At 40.7% G+C, this 22,436-nt stretch overlaps 1 protein-coding gene across 3 annotated transcripts in view; it reads right to left on the bottom strand.

Annotated features, from left to right (window-relative positions):
• Positions 1-22,436, bottom strand: part of POU2AF1 (POU class 2 homeobox associating factor 1) — an 88,375-nt gene that overhangs the window by 29,924 nt on the left and 36,015 nt on the right. For all 3 annotated transcript variants that reach the window (XM_072611147.1, XM_072611145.1, XM_072611146.1), the window contains 2 exons: positions 3,637-3,782; positions 1,600-1,936 (listed from right to left, as the gene is read on the bottom strand). In XM_072611147.1, the coding sequence (XP_072467248.1) occupies positions 1,600-1,615 (16 nt within the window). In that variant the 5' untranslated portion in view covers positions 1,616-1,936; positions 3,637-3,782. The remainder of the gene's footprint in view (positions 1-1,599; positions 1,937-3,636; positions 3,783-22,436) is intronic.

Below are 22,436 nucleotides of genomic sequence, written 5' to 3'. Positions count from 1 at the left end.
TCTTCTGTGTTTAGTTTTATACAGTGAACAACCACATCCTAATTTTTCTCCTGATGGGAAGTATGGCATAGCAGATCAAGAGACATCTTACTACATAGAAGAAAGAGGCAACTTTCAAGCGAGTATGCTTATTATCAGTGGTTAGCACAGTTTCTACTTTGGTAATTTGTCAGGCTTGGTAATTAATGGTATTTTCTCCAGTACCTGGAAGGGAAGAGGAGCAACGAGGTATAGCAGATGCAGAACTAACCTTATATTTGGGAAGACTGATGAATACTAGCCGTGTGAACCTGGGCAAATTGCTTATTTTTTCAATATTCCAGTCAGCTCTCCAAGACTATAAATTGCAGAGAAAGTAAATTGATAAGGGGAAGTTTCCTTGTCCAGAGAGCTCCATATGAGAGAAATTGTAGATCTAGACCAAAATAAAATTTTATCTTGTATACATTCAGATCCTCTGGAAGAGGTTGGCTGAAGGAAAGATATATCTGCATTGGCAGTGATGGCAAGGGAAGCATCTATTAAGACTTGGGAGACAGATGTAACAACTTCTCATTAATATTCATACTCAAGGAAGGAGAGAACCAATACACTAACACAAATTTCATAAAAATAATCAGTAGAATTGTCATCTCAACACAAAAGAATTATGAGAAGCTGAATGGTGCTATGGAAACAGGACCAAACTAAAAGTCAAACGGCCTGGTTTTAGGTCAATTTAATTTAATTTCATTCAACAAGCATTTAGGAAAAACCTATTAGGTGTAAAGCATGCTCTCCTGGGAAATGGGATAAAAAGACGAAAAACAGATAATCTCTACCCTCAAAGAGTTTACATTCTACTGTTCTGGAGACTCTGAGAGCTACTAGCTTTGTCATTTTCCTCAATCTCCTCATCTGTAAAACAAAGCTAATAAGACCTGGGCAATCTACCTATAGGACAGCTATGAGGATAGTGCTCTGTAACAAGCCATTTCTAGTTAGATGAATTTAGGATAATCTCAAAATAATGCCAAATTGAAATAATGCACCTCTAGGATTGATCTTTTCTATTTCACATCCATTGTAAACAGGGCTTACCGTATTCCATGGGAACCAAGGCATGAAAAGCATAATCTCTGTTAAACCTTTCAAGTCACTGACAGGGTGGGACAAGGAATAATTGGTATTCAGAATCTTAGACTGTTTTGGGTCCGAAAAACAGCCCTTTGCAATAATTAAGACACTCCTATCTTTAACCCACAGTTGCCCTCTTCCCTTACCCCAGCTGAATGCCACCTCTTACTACTGTTCTTGTGAATCATAAACTGCCCTTTCTTTCACCACAGTGATTCATACCCTGGAGCTGTGATCTGATGAGCTGTCCCACTCTGATGCGTGTAATTTACATCCAGGCTGGAAAGTTAGCATCAGATGTGTGTGACAGGTTTGTTTTCCAGTCCCTATCCCACCCACCTCACGCCTCTCTCCACTCCCTGGTCATGGGAGCCTCTGCCCCGGGACACTGGTACCCTGGGGCTTCCACACCAGCCTGAGAGCCCCCTGCTCTCTGACCCCATGCCTGCCAGGTTGAGCAGTGGAGGCCGAATCAGAACTCACATTTTTGCCAGTGCATACTCTGCAGCAGGATGTCACCTCTTCTCTTTGAAGCAGACAGTTTGGCTTCTTTTATGTTTGTCCTAGGTTGTGTTCTCCTACCACCAGGGCCACCGCTTGCTCAGAGGATGTTTCCTCCAGCTTTTTAAAAACCCTGAGCTCCCTCTGCGCGGGGTGGGGGGGAGGTGGTGGTGTCATCACATCCTCCCAACCACAAGACCTGTGCATTTCCCTTTGGTGCACGGTGCTCCTCTCCTTACTTCGAGATCCCTTACAGGTCACTGAACTGGCCAACCATAAGCAATGAGTCTTCAGCTGGGTCAGAACATCAGGAAAGCCACTAGAATTGGGGGGGGGGGGGGGAGAGTGGATCACAAAAACTGGTGTTGAATGTGTGTGTGTGCATGCACAATTTGGTTTCAAATGTTATACTTCATTATACCAGTGATGAGCCTGGAGGACCCTCTGTAAGGGTTTTTTTTTTGGGGGGGGGGGGGTTATATTGAGTATTAAACACTTAACAAGACTGAACTGTCATTACATCTCAAACTCTATCAGATCTTCTGCTTAGGAGAAATGCTAATCCCTGGGGGTCACCCCAGATCAACAGGAGGAAACACCTGTAGACCCTTCAAGCTTCACTAAACAACCTTCTCAATTCTTTTAATACTGTCCTTCTGTTTCGTGCATTTTGAAACATAACAAGGCCACCAAAAAATATGACAGTTTCCTGAGTTATAAAATGAGATGGTTGGAGTAGGTCATCACTGAAGTTTTTTGTAGTCCTGACTCTCTGAAATGTGATCACATGGTGTGCTAAAAGCAGTGCTGGAAGCTGGATTTCAACCTTGCCTCTGATACTGTCTGTATAACCCTGACAAAGTCTCTTAAATTCCTTTTGCTTCCTTTTCATCATCTATAGAATAAGGGAGTTAGACCAGATAACCTCTGAGGTGTTTCTTAGCTATAGAGCCTCTAATTCTCAAGTTAAAGCTTAATATAGGTTCAGGATCCTCCTCACCCAAAAGAAGAAAGAAAAGGAAGGAGGCCTGGCCTAATTTATTTCTCAAGGATGACTCAGCATGCTGTAAGGGATAAGGGAGTCAGGAGACCTGGGTTCAAAACCTGAGCTGTGTGATACATTTACTTGCTTGACCTTTTCTGGATCTCAGATTTTTTATCTGTAAAATGAAATAATTGGACCACCTGGTTTCTAAGGTCCCGTAGCTGTGAAGCTATGGGCAGAGCTTTTTCCTTGTACTATTGCCTTAAGCTGGATGGGGTAGGGATAGTACTTAACAGGCCTGGGCACCTGACATGGAAGCAATAACCAAACCCATTGTGTGTGCCTGGGGATGCCAGCCTTTCAGGCTCCTCTACCAGAACCTCTGATGACTGAACACATACTGACTCACCAGTGGGACTATTAGTCAAGATTCAGGACTATGCAGTAAATCTGGGAGGCTCTAAAGTATTTTCCTCATTGCCCAGGAATTATCAGTTGGATTTGTGCGCCTGCTGTAACGAACCTGGAGGCAGAATGTTAGAGAACAGTTTCTCCACAATATAGATGACTCACTCAGAGGACCAGGAGAGTCTTGGTGACTTCTCTAAGCACTGAGGCTTAGAGAGGTTCCATGTAATTAATCACTTGTTTCTCCATTCCATGGTAGGTGGTAGAATCACACAGTCTTCTGGGTACACTAACAAATTTCCACTGGAAACAGTGGTACATAAGCCATTCCTCTGGGTTCAGCCACAGAAAGCCTGGGTTTGAGCCCCAGCTCTGTTACCTATCAAACTGTGTGACCTCAGGCAAATCATTTTAATCTCTTTGGGCCTTTGTTACCTGGTCTATAAAAGTGATATTCTACATCTTGCCACTGGACTCCCGAGGATAGAGTGAGGCTGATAACTTTGCACAGCCTTCCCTCACTTAAATCCAATTCACTTGCAAGTCATAACATCAGCTTCCTGATGGCAAGGTCCTCTTCAAGAACAAAGGGCAAACGACAGTAACAACAACGATATACTACTTACCTCAAGGAATTACTAGTAGAGTCAGAGGGGATGATGTATGTGAAGCACCTTTGTGATCCAGACATTTAGGCTGGCAGGGCCCTCCAGAGTCAAAGTCATCCAACCCCAATCACTTTACATATGAGGTAACAAGGTCATGCTAAAAGCTGAAAAACATGACAGTCCATAAGATTTTGAATTGAAAGGAATCTTGAAGGTCATGTAATCCCCTTTATTTTAGGGAGAGTGACTTTCCCAAGGTTACCCAGGAAATAAGTAGGAGGGCCAGAATTTGGAACCAGGTCTTCTGTCCTCACATCCAATGTTCTTTTCACTAAGGCATCATCACCATTATTACTATTACCTTGAGCTGGTGGGGCTAGAGTTTGTATCCCTTGGGGCACCTGGGTAAATGATGGGGAAGGGGAGGGAGCCAAGAACTGACAGTGCAGGAGCCAGAAGACTAAGCCTGAGATAGCAGATACAAAAGAAATAGCAGAAAACAGGCCCACAAACATGCCCAGTTATAAACTCTGGCACCTCCACCAACCACAGGACGTGGGAAACAGATTCTAAGTCAGGGTTTCCAGCAAAGATACCAGATATCTTTGACCACATCTAGACAGGTATTTTTGGAAATGAAAATTGACCACATCTTTCAGTCATAGGGGTAAGTAAATATTTGCCATGAAGATCCTTCTGTGCTTCAAAAGTCAAGTCTCAGCTTCAAGGCATTGATTCAAACTGATCAGAGTGTCCAAGACACAAAACATATGGGTAAACATAAGCAATTTAGTCAAACATACAGGTGTTTTCAATTACAAGTGTGCCCCTAATTTAAGAAAACCTAATGAACTTACAAAATTTGAAGGTAGTGACTGATACATTAGAATTCTTTGCTTTGCTGGAAGGTTTCCATAGCAGGAATCCCTGAAATAACTGCCCCTATTAGCTTTGATGATTTAATTCAGTTTGTAAAAATTCCATTGACCCAGAATATTTCAGAGGTAGATCGATCACATAAAGTAAGTCACACCTAAAGTCACATGCTTAACATCATACATATTGAAGGTCCACAAAGTTTGCCGGATTTTTCACTTTTCTTCTGGCTTCTTGTTATTCACCCAGCAGGTGGAAGCAGATTAGGTACATAAATACCTGTATGTTCTGTATAAGTACTTGGAAGTTTTTTCACAGGTCACGAAACAGAAAAATTTGTTATAAATGAAGAGTGACTTCTAGCCCCACTTGTGCCAATCTCTAACTTTATGCCCTTGGACCAGTAAATCACTTCATCCCTTAATGCCTCAGTTTCCTCACCTGTAAAATGGAGATAAAGTACTAGATTTGAACCCTGGATTGGGTTTGTATTTTTGCTACTTACTACCTGAGTGACACTGGAAAAAAGATCACTTCCCCTCTCTAATCCCTGGCTTACTCATATGTAAAATGATGGGATTAGACCAGATGCTCCTCAAGGCCTCTTTCTGCTCTTAATCTATGTTTCTGGGTATCCATTTATACACTGATCTCTGAAGTTGTTTTGAGGAAAGTACGTTATATATCTTTTAAGAGATGGATAAATGTATCCAACATTGCCCCTAACATAGTTAGGCAAACCACTCTGTCTGGGCCTCAGTTTCCTCATCTGTAAAATGCTAGATGCTCCTAAGGTCACATCTAGACCTAACATTCTATGAATCTTTTTAAAAAATTTATGTTTTTTGTTTTCGACATTTTATAAGATTTTGAGTTCTACATTTTCTGCCCTCCCCAAAATGGCATGTAATCCGATACAGCTGCTGCATGTACAATCATGTTAAATATATTTCCACATTAGTCATGTCATAAAAAAGAATCAGCACCAAAGAGAAAAACCATAAGAAAGAAAAAACAAACAAAAAAAGAGAAAAATATGCTTTGCTCTGCATTTAGATTCCATAGTTCGTTCTCTGGGTGTGGAGAGCATTTTCCATCTTTAGTCTTGGAATTGTCTTAGATTATTGTATTGCTTAGAAGAACTAAGTTGGTCATCTATCAAAGTTGGTCATTGTACAGTGTCGATGTTACTGTGTACAATGTTCTTCTGGTCCTGATCATTTCACTCAACATCAGTTCACGTAAGTCTTTTCAGGCTTTTCTGAAGTCCACCTGCTCATCATTTCTTATGGAACAATTGTATTCTATTACATTCATACACCACAACTTGTTCAGCCATTCCCCAATTGATGAGTATCCCCTCAATTCCCAATTCTTGACCACTGCAAAAAGAGCTGCTACAAGTATTTTTGTACATGTGGGGTCCTTTTCCAATTTTTATGATCTCTTTAGGATATAGACCTAGAAGCAGTATTACTGGATCAAAGGTACACACGGTTTTATAACCCATTGGGCATAATTTATGGCTCTTTTTTTGATATGAGCAAATGCTCTCCCATTACTCCTTTTCATACTGAAACCACTGATATAAGTTATTCATTTTCCCTGCAAAGCAATGGCATATTGCAATCTCTTTCTGAATGAGATATTTGTACAGAAGAATTATCTTGCATTTTTCTGTTCAAAGCAGAAATGTGATATAGTTCCCCTATCAGGCTTCACTTCCCAGCGTCTAGCACAAGGGGTCTCAGAGTCTGGCATCCTACACATAGTAGGTTTTCAATACTTGTTTGTTGAATAGAATTGAAACAGACCTGAGATGAGAAGCCTGCCACCATAAGCTGCTTGTCTCTGGTTCCCAGTCAACACCTGCAAGCATTGCTGACAGCTGCATGGTAAGTTACTTATCAAGAAGTTGACTTAGTGGTTGGATTTAAGGCTTTATCATCCACTAAGTAATTAGACATTATGACTAGGTAACAATTCAGAGGAAGCAGAATTAGCAGTGTTCAAACACAGCCTGCAAGATCTGTGCCCAAATAAGAGCCATGGGGAAAGGTCCAAGGCTCTAGCAGCCAAAATTGTTATCTCTCTGTAATGACTGTAGCCTAGCCCTGTGTGGCAGATTTTGCAGCTATATATCATGCCTGGGAGCCTTAGACTCACAGTGTGCTCGTTTTGTTGGTAAGCGAGAATAAATTAGCACATCTTTCCCAGGAAGCTCTGACTTGGGACAGATGTCTTCTACGCTCTCACAGTAGCAGCCCTCCAAGATTGGCAGCTGGCAAGTGTCACTGCTCCCATTTCACAGATGAGGAAATCGAGACTCTGGTGTAATCAGTCCTAAGAGTATATAGTAAGTCATTCAAGAAGAGTCAGAAAAAGTAACCATTTTGTACTTGTTGCTTGTGCTGCCTACAGAGCACTGAAAAAAACAGCCTCTTCAAAAAAGATGTTCTATGTCCCCAAGATGCTCCATACCCACACAGTCTTGTGGGTAGATGATGTTTTTGCTTTCATTCCATTTGTCTTTACATGTAGAATATCAACGTCTCCTTACTTTACCCTCCCCCTACTCCCACCCACCCAGAACAAATTTGCAAACATGATTTCCATCTACTCCTCTATTTTAGAAGTGGCATCTTTTAAAGACACCTTTCCACATCAGAAAGAAAGCATTACAAAGATGCTTAAACCATTGAAAAGTGACTTTTACTTTTCTCTAAAGTCTTCCAAACCCTCTACCTTAGACTGTCCCCACCTCCACCCTAGGAAGTTCTAATGAAATGAAATTCTGTTTTTATGGTAACATGACACATGGTTTGAGCACATACACATGATCTCCCACAACCCTCAGATAGGGTTTGTCATCACTAACCCCACTTTTAAAGACCTCATTTGCCCTCTCTGAAATTGCCCAGATGGATCAATGATCAGTTATCACAGTATTGCCACAAGCTAAAGCTTCCCAAGAGAATGTATGTAGCTTCTTGAGGAAAAGGAATGTTTTAGTTCTATATTTTTATCCTTCTACCTTCAGTGTCAAGCACAAAGCCTTGCACATGGCAAGTGTTTAATAAATGCTTTCTGGATAAATGTCTGACTGAATGAAACTATCCCCATGTCTGTGGACTCACCTGATGGGTACATAGTCACTAGGGATATGTGTAGGTCCGCCTATTTTTGATAAGCATGCTTCCCTTCCTTCTGAGCTAGTATACTTTCTGCCCAACTCAGGAGCAAAAATAAAGGAAGTTGATTGAATGGTTGAAATGATTTGCCGTTGGTCAATCTCCTAAGGGAGCAACAAAGAACCAGTTCCTCTTTCTGAAAGATTAAGCTCTCCATAGCCCCAGTATTTTTCACCTGGTATGAATATTGCATGCCCAAATACCACTGAAACAGAGGAACAGACTGTAATACAGACAAAAGTCATTTTTGTGAATTTGAGTTTACTCCAAAAAGAATAAAAGTCCTAACATGTCAAGGCAAATATCTTTGCATTCATGCCATTCTCTCTGGAGCCTAGCCCAGCTGTGGAGCAATTTCTGTCACAGATAGAACTGCAGCATTGACAGGTGCCCAGCTTCTTCTCAACTATCCACTCTCCAGATGGGCAATGCTAGGGGAGCTAAGACAACGATAATAAGAACAATAATAACCAACATTTACGTAGGAATTGAAGAGGGCTTTACCTATATTAACTTATTTGATTCTTTCAACAATCCTGCGAGGTAATTACTATTATTCATCTTCATTTTATAGAGGAAGAAACTGAGGCACAAAGAAGTGAAGTAATTTATCTACCATCACACAGCTAGTAAATAGCCAAGGCAAGACTTGAACCCATCTTACTGACTCTACAGGCTGCTGCTCTGTCCACTTCACCAAGCTGCTTCTCTAGGATGAGATGATAACGGGGATGGTGATGACACCTACTTAAAATGAGGCTCATCTAATCATTGACAGAGAGTTGGAAGAGATCTCAGGGCTCATGTAGTCTCACTCCTTCATTTTACAGATGAGGTAAAGGTTCAGAAAGGTTAATTAATTTGCCTAAGGTCACATAGGTAGTAAGTAGCAGAACCCTAATTTAGACCCAAGTCCTTTGATTCTAAATCCAATACTCTTTCCACAGTACCACAAATTCATATATCCTGTCAATCTAAAAATAAGCCTTTGCTACTGAGACACATGGGTGAAGAAGGCTTTGTGGTACCCGCAGAAATGCTAAAAGGGTGAGAGATTGGTGCAGCAGGCCAATGAATTTTGACCCCAGAAGGTATTATGGATCCCATCAGTCAATCAGTCAAGTATTTATTGTTTCTTCTAGCAGCTCCTGAACTCACAAGCTCTTCTGACCCAGGAAACATAAGCCCATTTTTTTGTAGACAGGGAAAAAGAGGCATAAAAATTGACATTTATATAGTGCCTACTATGTGCCTGTGGACAGCTAGGTAATGAAGTGAATAGAGCACTGGGCTTGGCATCAGGAAGACTCATCTTCATGAGTTCAAATCCAACTTCAGACACTTCCAAGCTGGGCTTAACCTGTTTGCCTCAGTCCTTATCTGTAAAATGAACTGGCAAAGGAAATGGCAACTCATTCCAGAATCTTTGCCAAGAAAATTCCAAAAATGGATCAGGAAGAGTCAGACATGACTAAAATAATTGAACAACCATGTCCTAAACACTATACTAAGCACTTTAGAAATATTATTTCACCTGATCCTCACAACAACCAGCAAGGAAGATGCTACTATTATTACCACTTTACAGATGAGAAAACTGAGGAAACAGGGTTAAGTGGTTTACCCAAGGTCACACAGCCAGTAAGTGTCTGAGGTTACACTGGAGTCAGGTGTTCCTGACGTAAGCCTGGCTCTAATCGCTTGCACAGCCTAGCTGGCAGAGAAATGGAAAATGCTGTTGTTGCTATTGGGTGGGTTTTTTTTTTTCAGAAGTCCCACTTCTAGTTGATGTCTTAACTCACAACATCAGAAGCAAACTCCCTTAGCTGACTCAGTTTTCTGGGTAACCTCCAGCCATCTCCTATTGAACATAAAATAGATTGATGTCTCTCTTGTTTTTTAAAATTTCCAAATCAGGTCAAGGACATCCAGTGCTACCTGAAAAAGCAGATACAAGACACAGGAACAAGAGAGGGTAACTAATATATGTTGGATGGCATAATTACTTTATACTCAGATCATTTGGTGGATCCATACTTTCTTTGGTAAGGGTGGGGACCATCTACTGATACAGATCACAACCCTTCCATGCCCTCTCATTCTGTGTAATTCCTGTGCAGGTACTTCCATAATTCTTAAACAGAGGATGAACCAAAATCACTGAAGACATACCTGTCATTCTTTTAACACAGTACCAATCCTAGTCACTTTGGCTGCTGGTTGATTATTTCCCTCTTTAAGTACATAACAACCAGTGGTATGCTAGTAAATGCTTAACAATCAGCTCTCCAAAAATGTACATATGAAATACTTTGAAGTTCAATCTGCATCATTAACATTTTCTTCATCACTTTCTTAAGTTTAGAAATCAACAGCAATAAATTAATGCCTGATTTGCATCGTTTGCCAATTTCTAAGGTGTAGATAGATGCATGCTCACACTAAAAATTAACAATCAATTCTCAGGAGCCAGTATGCGCTGGCTCTAGGTCACCACTGACAGCCCACCCCTCCCCTCCCCTTTCCAGTCATATATGTCTTCAAAAGTGTTTTATATACCACTTCTTACACACAATTTCATTACTGATAACATGGTGTGGCTTACTGAAACCAACATGCATCTTTGCATTGTGCTCTGAGAGAGCTATAGTTTTGATTAGTTTGAGATCATAGCATGCTGTCATTCATACCCAGAGAGCATCACTAGGAAAATACTGATGCAAAACTAGTGAGATTTTGTGTCAGCAAGTAGTTTGGGATCACTGAAAGCCTTGAATGTGATCCTGTCTACTCTCCTACTCAATTCAAGACCTAGTTCTTTATCCAGCTGCAGTGCTGGTCCAGGTGCATGTTATAGTCTCAGCAAGGTGTGTTTTTCATTTACTTTGTTTTTCTGCTGTAATTCAGTGTTTTACATTGCTGCTGATATCACTGAGGAGACTTTGGAGTATTCTAGGGCTCTGCATTTTCTACAACGCCATCAGGTAACAGAAACAGTTGTAGGATCTTGCCATGAATAAGGAACCCTTCTTTTGTTTGGATTTTATGCAGGATGGCCTCCACTTTGTTGGTAAATACCACAGGTGAACAAAAGTTTCCATGTTTAATACCTCCCTAGCTGTCAGTACTCAGCAGGCTGAGTTTATAGTTTTTAGATATAAGCAGAAGAGCTCACAAGGGGAAGTAGAACCAAGATGGTAAAGTCAGGGAGTTGCCTGAGCTCTCTCTCAGATCCCTCCAAATATCTTTAAATAATGACTCTAAACACATCCTAGAGTAGTACAACACATGAAAAGTTAAACAATTTTCCAGCCCAAGACAGCTTAGAAGGTTGGCAGGAAAGGTCTGTAGCACTAAAGTGAGAGAAAAGTGCGGTCCAGCACAGGCCATGCCAGAGCAGACCAGGTCCCAGCAAAACAGGAGCAAAGCTTGGGCTGACTGAATCAGTGGTAACAATGGCAGTTTCCAGACCTCTAAACCCACAGATGGTAAGGGGATTGGACAATGGGTCAGAAGGAGGTTTATAGGGGTCCCTTGGCTGACCCCAGGGGCAGGATTCTGTGGCATCACCTATACTTGGATCTGAGTCATAGGGGAGTCTCAGTGTAAAGAGCAGCACTAGCATAGCAGAGCTTGTACTGCAGGAGAAGCAGGGATTCTGGTCACAGTCCCAAGGCTGAAAAGAGTGCTTGTGGTCATTTATAAACCAGTGCACAGTACAGGAGAATAGTAAACACACTTCTCCCTAAATCATACCAACTTAGAAAAGTCAAAAACTTACAGGTCCCTAGCATTTCCTCTGAAAGCAGCTGAACAAAAAACCTGAAGCTTGGGACAGTGCCCCCTCCACCTGTGAAGCAGAAGCCACACTTTGGCAAAGAGTTAAAAGTCAAGAAACAGACTGGAAAATAGCAAACAACAGAAAACAATTCTGACCATAAAAAGTTATTATGGTGACAAAGAAGATCAAAACACACACTCAGATGACAGAGTCAAAATTTTGGCATCCAAAACCTCAAAGAAAAATATAAATTGGTGTCAGGCCATGGAAGTGCTCAAAAAAGATCTTGAAAATCAACTAAAAGAGGAAAAGGAAAAAATTGGAAAGAGAAATGAGAGTGAGACAAGGAAATCATGAAGACAAAGTCAATAGCTTGGTAAAGGATGCACAAAAAATACTGAAGAAAATACTACCTTAAAAAATAGAACAGGCCAAATGGTAAGACAGGCACAAAAATCCAATGAAGAGAAGAACTCTTTAAAAAATAGAATTGCGGTGGAGCCAAGATGGCGGAGTAGAACATAGCCCCAAACCCACAACCCATAGAATATCTGTAAAAAAGAACCCCCAGCGAATTCTGGAGCAGCAGAAGCCACAGAATGGTGGAGCAGAGGAGATTTCTGTTCCAGAGAGCCCTGCAAACCTCTCACAAAAGGTCTGTCATGCTGCGGACACAGAGTCGAGCCCAGCCCTGCTGTGGCCACCTGGCGCCAAAAGGAGCAGATCCGAGCAGGCTTCAGGGACGGAATCTCCAGCGGCTGCGTGGGTCCCTCCACCCACACGTGATGGGGGTCAGTGAGAGGGTCTCTTTGGCGGGTCAAGAGGGGAGTGGGGTGCCCCCATAACTCAGGCCCCCTCGGGAGGCAACAGCGGAGACGGGAGCAGACAGGGGCTCCCCAAGCAGGCAGGAGCCCTGATCCATTGTTGAAGGTCTCTGCATAAACCCCCTGAGGGAACTGAGCCTGAGAGGTGGCCCTGCCCCCACCTGAGCACCTGAACTTAATCTCACACTGACTAGCAGCCCTGCCCCTACCCAAAGCCCTGAGGCTGGGAAGTAGCATTTGAATCTCAGACCCCAAGCACTGGCTGGGCGGATCTGGAGGCCAAGTGGGTGTGAAGAGAATATTCAGAAGTCAAATCACTGGCTGGGAAAATGCCCAGAAAAGGGAAAAGAAATAAGACTATAGAAGGTTACTTTCTTTGAGAACAGGCATTTCCTCCCTTCCTTTCTGATGAGGAAGAACAATGCATACCATCAGGGAAAGACACAGAAGTCAAGGCTTCTGTATCCCAGCCCATTCAATGGGCTCAGGCCATGGAAGAGCTCAAAAAGGATTTTGAAAATCAAGGAAGACAGGTGGAGGAAAAACTGGGAAGAGAAATGAGAGAGATGCAAGCAAACCATGAACAGCAGGTCAGCACCCTGCTAAAGGAGACCCAAAAAAATGCTGAAGAAAATAACACCTTGAAAAATAGGCTAACTCAATTGGAAAAAGAGGTTCAAAAAGCCAATGAAGAGAAGAATGCTTTCAAAAGCAGAATTAGCCAAATGGAAAAGGAGGTCCAAAAGCTCACTGAAGAAAATAGTTCTTTCAAAATTAGAATGGAACAGATGGAGGCTAATGACTTTATGAGAAACCAAGAAATCACAAAACAAAACCAAAAGAATGAAAAAATGGAAGAGAATGTGAAATATCTCATTGGAAAAACAACTGACCTGGAAAATAGATCCAGGAGAGACAATTTAAAAATTATGGGCATACCTGAAAGCCATGATCAAAAAAAGAGCCTAGACATCATCTTTCATGAAATTATCAAGGAAAACTGCCCTGAGATTCTAGAACCAGAGGGCAAAATAAGTATTCAAGGAATCCATAGAATACCACCTGAAAGAGATCCAAAAAGAGAAACTCCTAGGAACATTGTGGCCAAATTCCAGAGTTCCCAGGTCAAGGAGAAAATATTTCAAGCAGCTAGAAAGAAACAATCTAAGTATTGTGGAAATACAATCAGGATAACACAAGATCTAGCAGCTTCTACATTAAGGGATCGAAAGGCATGGAATAGGATATTCCAGAAGTCAAAGAAACTAGGGCTAAAACCAAGAATCACCTACCCAGCAAAACTGAGTATAATACTTCAGGGGAAAAATTGGTCTTTCAATGAAATAGAGGACTTTCAAGCATTCTTGATGAAAAGACCAGAGCTGAAAAGAAAATTTGACTTTCAAACACAAGAATGAAGAGAACCATGAAAAGGTGAACAGCAAAGAGAAGTCATAAGGGACTTACTAAAGTTGAACTGTTTACATTCCTACATGGAAAGACAATATTTGTAACTCTTGAAACTATTCAGCATCTGGGTACAGGGTGGGATAACACACACACACATGCACATGCACACGTACACACATATAGAGACAGAGTGCACAGAGTGAATTGAAGAGGATGGGATCATATCTTAAAAAAAATGAAATCAAGCAGTGAGAGAGAAATATATTGGGAGGAGAAAGGGAGAAATGGAATGGGGCAAATTATCTCTCATAAAAGAGGCAAGCAAAAGACTTATTAGTGGAGGGATAAAGAGGGGAGGTGAGAGAAAAACATGAAGTTTACTCTCATCACATTCCACTAAAGGAAGGAATAAAATGCACACTCATTTTGGTATGAAAATCTATCTTACAATACAGGAAAGTGGGGGATAAGGGGATAAGCAGGGTGGCGGGGATGATGGAAGGGAGGGCATGGGGAGGATGGAGCAATTTGAGGTTGACACTCATGGGGAGGGACAGGATCAAAGAGAGAATAGAAGTAATGGGGGACAGGACAGGATGGAGGGAAATATAGTTAGTCTTATACAACACGACTATTATGGAAGTCATTTGCAAAACTACACAGATTTGGCCTATATTAAATTGCTTGCCTTCCAAAGGGAAGGCGGGGGGGGAGAGGGAGGTAAAGAAGTTGGAACTCAAAGTGTTAGGAACAACTGTCGAGTACTGTTCTTGCCACTAGGAAATAAGAAATATAGGTAAAGGGGTATAGAAAGTTATCTGGCCCTACAGGACAAAAGAGAAGATAGAGACAAGGGTAGAGAGGGATGATAGAAGAGAGAGCAGATTGGTGATAGGGGCAATTAGAATGCTCAGTGTTTTGGGGTGGGGGGAGGGGACAAAAGGGGAGAAAATTTGGAACCCAAAATTTTGTTAAAATGAATGTTAAAAGTTAAATAAATAAATAAATAAAAATAGAATTGGCCAAATGGAAAAGGAGATGCAAAAGCTCACTAAGAAAATTATTTCTTAAAAGTTAGAATTGGGTAAGTGGAAGCTAATGATTTTAGAAACAATCAGACAAAATCAAAGGAATGAAAAAATAGAAGAAAATGTGAAATATGTCATTGGAAAAACAACTGACCTAGAAAATAGATTCAGGAGAGATAATTTAAGAATTATTGAACTACCTGAAAGTCATGATCAAAAAAAGAGACTAGACATCATCTTTCAAGAATTATCAAGGAAAACTGCCCTGATATTCTAGAACCAGAGGGTAAAACAGAAATTGAAAGAATTTACTGATTACCTCCTGAAAGCAATCCCAAAATGAAAACTCTAAGGAATATTATAGCCATATTCCAGACCACCCAGATCAAGGAGAAAATTTACTGCTAACAGCCAGAAAGAATTAAAATACGGGAGTCACAGCCAGGTTAACACAAGATTTAGCAGCTTCTACATTAAATGACTGCCTATATTTATAAATATGTTGCCTATATTTACTAGTTAGATTGTAAACTCTTTAGGAGAATAACAGTTTGCTATTCCTCTTTTGTACAAGAATTCAATTCACAAACATTTGCTGTACTAAACCAAAAATGAGTTAGTCCCTGTTCTCAAGAAGTTTATATTTCCCTGGGGAGTAAAACATGTATACAGATAAGAAAATACAATTTATGAGAAAAGGTGAACAAAATAATTCCAAAAGGGAAACAATATAGTATCTAGCACATGCTAGGCAAAAAAGAGGTGCTTAATCTACTTCAATAGTAGATTGATTGGAGTAATAAAGACCTTTCTGTGTCCCAGATATGAGAACAGAATTCACCTCTGAAGAAGGCTGAGATCCATCCCAAGACTTCTCCTGGGAAGTGTTGTGCATCCATATCACTCTTTTCAGGCAGAGCCCAGCAGGTAGAGGGCTGAGGACAGGAAGTCCTTATTCTCCCATGGAAAGAGCACACATATATGGAGAGTCCCATGTAATGGGGAAAAAAACCTACTCAACTAAGAGTCTAGACAACTGGGTCTGTCATTAGCTAGTTTCTTTGAGTCTCATTTTTCTCATCTGTAAAATCAGAATGTTAGATTAGATGATCGCTAATGTTTCTTCCAACTTTGTCCAGTGTGTGTGTGTGTGTGTGTGTGTGTGTGTGTGTGTGTGTGTGTGTGTATACATATACATATACATATATATAGTATAGTGTGTAGGGCAGCTAGGTGGTGCAGTGGTTACAGCAGGAGTCAGGAGGACCTGAGTTCAAATCTCACCTCAAACACTTGACACTCACTAGCTGTGTGACTTTGGTCAAGTCACTTAACCTCAATTGCCTCATCCTGGGTCATCTCCAGTCATCTTGATGAATATCTGGTCAGATGACTCTGGAGGAGAAGTAAGGCTGGTGACCTGCACAGCCCGCCCTCACTCAAAACAAAGTCAAGTGCAAGTCATGTCACCATTCCTCTGATGGCATGGTCTTCTTCAGCAATGACGGATGAACACACACACATATAGCGTGTGTATGTGTATGTATACATATATATTATATATATATGTACACACACACACACATACACACACACACACACAGACACACACACGCCAGCAGGACCTAGACTGAAAGCAAAGCCTGAAAAATGAATAGAAAGGACAAGATTCTCAGGTACCTTTGGACAAACCCTACTTTTTATTGGGGCTTTTATTGGGCATTGTCTCAGACAACCCTTGTGAGCTTTTTTAAAAAAAATCTTATTTAATATTTTGTTTTTTCCCAATTGCATGTAAAAACAATTTTAACATTCATCTTTTTCAAATTTTGAATTCCAAATTCTCTCCCTCCTTCATCTCTCCCTGGCTCCTACACTGAGAATGTAAGCAATTTGACATAGCTTGTACATATGTAGTCATGCAAAACACAGTTTCATGTAAGTCATTCTGTGAAAAAACATACAGACAAAAAACCCCAAGAAAAAAAAGTAAAGAAAAAGTATCTTTAATTTGCATTCAGGCTCTACCAATTCTTTATTTGGAGATGGGCATCACTTTTCATCATCAGTCCTACAGAATTGTCTTGGGTCATTGTATTGCTGAGAGAATAGCTAAGTTGTTCGTAGCAGATCATCATGCAATATTGCTGTTACTGTGTAAAATATTCTCCTGGTTCTGCCTGTTTCACTTTGCATCAGCTCATGTAAGTCTTTCCATGTTTTTCTAAGAGCATCCTGCTCATCATTTCTTAAAACACAATAGTATTCCATCAAAATCATATACAACAATTTGTTTAGACATTTCCCAACTAATGGACATCTCCTCAATTTCCAATTTGTGGCCATCATTAAAAGAGCTGCTATAAATATTGTTGTACAATAAGTCCTTTTCCTTTTTGTTTTTTGTTTCTTTGGGATACATCACAGAAAGGTCTTTATTACTCCAATCAATCTACTATTAAAGTAGATTAAGCACCTATTTTTTGCCTAGCATGTGCTACATATTATATTGTTTTCCTTTTGGAATTATTTTGTTCAGCTTTGCACATAAATTGTATTTTCTTATCTGTATACATGTTTTACTCCCCAGGGAAATATAAACTTCTTGAGAACAGGAACTAACTCATTTTTGGTTTAGTATGGCAAGTGCTTAATGAATGTCTGTGAATTGAATTCTTGTACAAAAGAGGGAGAGCAAACTGTTCCTCTCCTAAAGAGTTTATAATCTAACTAGTAAAACAAAACACAGATATATGACTGTCAGTGAAGAAAGTTGTATATAATGAAGTGCTGGACTGCGTAATATAGGCAAATATTATATGACACATAGTTATTTGTTCAGCGAGAACAATAAGTTTAAAATTAGTTAGAAAGAGGAAGGCTAACGTTATCTATTTTACAAAGCAATATAGTTATAGTGCAACCTATTATCCTCAAGCAGTTCAGAAGACCCACAGGGTCTTCACCAGGTACCAGAGTCCTTGGAGACAAAGAAACAGACAAGCTCTTCAGTCCACAGGTGGGCCTCATGAGCCACATGTGATTTGTCCTCACTATTGATAGACAGCCATGTGCTCATAACTGTCACGACTAAGGATATCCGTTTAAAATTAGTTTAAAAAGTTAAAAGTCAGCAGAAGAGGAAATGGCAGACATTCTGATATGTCTTTAGGTTCATATATATCAAAGACTCTGAGTTACATCATTATTAGTTTTGGAATATAATTCCAGCTCATACCAGGAAACAATTGGAGGTATAAAACACCAGTGTTATCAATCTACAGATGTGAACCATATAAACTAAACACTCAGATAAGTTTGAACGTGAGGCCTTTCTAAGGGGGCCATTCTTTTATTTGAGAATATTCCTTCCTCCATTCATTCAATAAACATTTTAAAAATATCTCTTATTTACAGAACACTACACTAAAATGTTTAGATAACTGCTCTTATGGAACTTTTAGTCAAGTAGGAGTATATGACTCAGAAATAGCTAGCATGCATATTACATGACAAATGTATTAAAAAGTTATAGACCAAAATATTTAAAGGGCATCAAAATTTACAATAGGAATCCTGAAAGCTGTGTGGAAAAAGTAACATTTAGGTTAGGCTTTAAAAGTTAGGTAGGAATTCAACAAGTGAAAAAGGAGAAAGAAGACTTTACAAGTATAGGGACCAGCATGGCCAAAGAAATGGAAACATGAAAGGGGAGGACATGTTTAGGAGACACAGAGGTGGTACAGTGGATAGGGCACTGGACATGGAAGCAGGAAGACTCATCTTCATGAGTTCAAATCCATACTCAGACATTTACTAGCTGTGTGACCTTGGGCAAATCACCTAACCCTGCTTGCCTCAGTTTCCTTGTCTCCAAAATGAGTAGGAGAAAGAAATGATAAACCACTCCAGAATCTTGGCCAAGAAAATCTCAGATGGCATCAGACAAAATTAAACAGTGGAATAATACTAATAAAGAGTATCCTAGTAATAATTCCAATGCTTGAATGGATCTGTTATCTCTGATTTGGAAGTTCCTGCCAATGAGGTGTGTTTGCTTGACCATTCTATATAATTCCCACGTAATCCTATTCAAGTACACCCCAAATTTGCCATTGTGTGTCCACCAAATGGGCTGAAGGGCTTCCTCACTATCTACTGAGATTCTACCAATGAGGCATTCAAGCAGTCTACCTGTCATCCTTCACCTTTGCCACATGACCAGTCTGTCTTCTATTCCTATCATACATTTCCCTGATGTCAGCTTTTATTCCTGTTCTTGAAAGTTCGTTCCCTACTTATATGTCACCATCTGTTAATACCTACCAAGTTCCTTTCTGTTATCTTTTGTACAACAGTCATTTTCAATGCTTCAGAGACTGTTTTTGCAGGATTCCTAAGAGTATCTCCACATTTTGACCTCATCTTCTGGTAAGCAATCCCAGAAAGGGACTATAGAGGAAGGCCAGTGAGGTGGGAAACTTAGGGTTAGTCCAAATCCTTTGAGTCTTGCAACTGAGGGTGTGGTTGGAGCCATGCCACCAAAAGAAATAAAGAACAAAAAGGAAGATTGGAGGTAGTCTAACAAAGGGCAATTTCTCATAGAGGATTGGCATTTTCTTCAATGCTCAAGAAAACTAGACAAAGTCAGAGACCAAATGGTGAGAGCCTGGCTTGGGCCCCATACCAGGGATTCTCAGCAGATTCTAATATCAGTAAGCAGCTTCAAAGCTTCAGGCAATGCCCCTTTCTGCAGGTGCCAGTGAGTCATGTGTACATTGGGGTCTGTCGTGACTTCCTGCCTGGACAAATAAGCCTCAACCTCCTGGGGCAGCCAGCTCCACAGAGACTCCTCTAGGCAATTCTCACAGTAGCCTATTGTTCTCCTCCCTCCTTGCTGAGGTTCTGGCTCCAGCTCCTTGATCTCAGGTTAGGCAGATTCTCTCAGGCCTTTGCAAACAGCACTAAGTTCCTTGGACTTGATAAGGTCAGAAGCCCACTGATAATGCCTGCTCTGCTATCTAGAGTCTCGCACTGACTCATCCTTTTGCTGGACTGCTCACAGGCACTACAGATGAGTCTAGTGACAGTAGCAGATGCCAGCAGGGAAGCATGGGCTGCCCGAAAGGCATCTTTCCATGGGGGGATTTGATTTTCAAACCTTGTGACAAGTGAATGAAGCTGTAAGCCAGGAAAGGGCACATTTGCAAAGCTATAGTGCCATATTATCTATAAGTTTATTCCAAGGAGATGTTCATTGAAGTTTTTGTTTTGTTTTGTCTCCATTTGCCTTCTTGGTAAAGACTGAGAATGGGTAGGCTATAGAGGGCCATCTGCTCCAGATCCAGCTTCTTTCTGGGGCTATACCCACAGTGAGGGAAGGTCAGAGGGAGGCCCAGGGCTCTTTTCTAAAGGTAGCAGCACCTTCTGGTGCCCTGAGTTCCTCAAAATCACCGACTCTTCAACTTTTTTGCCTGATCTAATCTAGGGTGGTGACAAATCACCATTAGTTGATGACTAGTACCAGAGATTCCAAGACGGTTCATGGTTAACTCTCCTCAACAAAGCCAATAGGTACTTGAGAAGACAGACACTGGAGAATCCCTTTGACAGTTGGAGTTTCTGAAGACTGGGCTTCAAAATAGTCACCTCTAGAAATTACACCTTTTTCCATTTCTTGCAGAAGTGAGGGACTATAGGAGTAGAACACTGATTGCACTCAGACTCATTTAACGTGTTGGTTTTGCTGAACTTACCTATGTTTGGGGTTTTTTTTCTGTTATAAGGGATGGTTTGCTTGGAATATATTTGGAAATGAAGGTGATGAAAAAAAAATAAATCAGCAAAAAATGTAAAGCAAAAGACTTCCTTCATGATACTTCCTCCTCAATTTAGATGGACTAATCATCTCTCATGTATACATACCATGATACTTCCATGCTTTCCCATCCTGTGCAATTCTTGTTAATGTCCTACTTTCCAGCATAGAGGAACCATCCAACACAATGGAGTCCTTCCCATGGTTTTTGTCATCTCTTGGGACTGCTGATGCAACCGTAGGGCTGTCCATCTGTTGTCTTATTAAATGACAGCACCACCTCCTTTTCCAGTCATAGCTATCCTTGATGAGATCTTCTGCACCATAATACCATGTCCTCTTAAGGTGCTACAAAGTCCTGTTCCTACATTTCATTAGGAGGCAGGGGTGGCCTTGGATTTTACAACTTTACGTCAGCAGGGAACATGTGCTACTAAGTCCTATGGAGCTGAAATGTCTCTGGTTTTGAACTCTGTTAACAGATTGTGTCTGTGTGGTCCAAGAGCCAGTCCCGTTAAGTGCACAGGCGTTTATCACCACCAATGGCCACCAAGAAACATTTTTTGGCCATGGCTACTTTCCCATGATCTCTAATTTAAAATTTGTCTTGGAGCAAGTTATTTCCCTTCGGTCTAGAGTACCTCTGTTTCTGGCAGAAAAGATCAAAGTTGAGGGGGTATCTATAGCCTTCCTGTACCAGGACCTCTTTCTAATCCCTCCTCCATGGTTTTGTTCTCCCCCTCCATCTACTACCTCCTATCTCCTCTCCAGAAAGATCTATCTGCTCTCTCTTCTCCCTCTAGCTCATTCCCCTCACAGATATGACAGATAATTAAAATGGGAAACTGCTCTTTTGTTCTCAAACTCAACTTCCTTATCCCGCTGCCAAAAATGAAAGGGTTTCTCTGTTATTTGTGAAGCAAATGCTGCTGACTTTTCTTGAAAATCAAAGCAGTTCACAATTACAGGATCCATATGCAATCACCTTTGTCCTTAATATTCACTAGGTCTAGGTCCTCAGTCCCCCTGCTCTAATCTAAACCTGTCTTCAAACCCCACCTAATGTCCCATTTCCTCCAGCAAACCTTCTAAATATTCTGGACAAAGGGGATTTCTCCCACACTTAGGATCTGTGCAGTTCATTTTGGTTCTTAATCATATGCTTCCTCGAATTCTCATTAACTTTTTGTGTATCTACACATCATCTCCCCAAACAAACCATAAATTTCTTGAGAACAGAGAACAGACCTTATTCTTCTCTGTATTTCTCATGCTGAGGAGCAAAGAATGACTCATAAATAGTAGGAACTTAATAGATATTTGCTGATCACTGAATGAATCATTCATTCCCAACAATAATGTTAAGCACTGAGTTCATCTCATATATATCCTCAAAGAACAAATGGGCTGGATTCAAATCCAAAGATCCAAATGAATCACAGAGGTCCATATGAAGTACACCACAGATGAGACTTGGCAGATGAGACTGCTAAGTCACTAAGATAATTGAAAGATGAGGAGAGGAACCACCAGAGCTGTAGAGGTCAAATGTTGCGCTAAAAGTAAGAAAGTACAGTTTGCAAACTACAGGCCAACAAGCTTGACTTTGGTTCCTAGAGAAATTCCATATTATAGATCATCAAAGAGATGGTTGGTGAACATCTGGAAAAAGAGGCTGTGATGATAAAGAAGCAATGTGGCTTCATCAAGAACAAGTCACATTAGATTACCCTTGTTTCTTTTCATGACGAGTTTAGTACACTGGCAGATCAGGGGCATGTTGCAGATAGAGTTTATTTAGGTTTTAAGTGAGCATCTGATACACTATTTCATACTATTCTAGAATGGGGATTAGATGACAATGCAATTAAATGGATTTGAATAGCTAGA

The sequence above is a fragment of the Notamacropus eugenii genome, chromosome 5, assembly GCF_028372415.1.
Source record: "Notamacropus eugenii isolate mMacEug1 chromosome 5, mMacEug1.pri_v2, whole genome shotgun sequence".
In the NCBI taxonomy this organism is placed as follows: Eukaryota; Metazoa; Chordata; class Mammalia; order Diprotodontia; family Macropodidae; genus Notamacropus; species Notamacropus eugenii.
The sequence above is the reverse complement of the archived record's forward strand: the minus strand, read 5'-3'. Positions and strand labels throughout refer to the sequence as shown.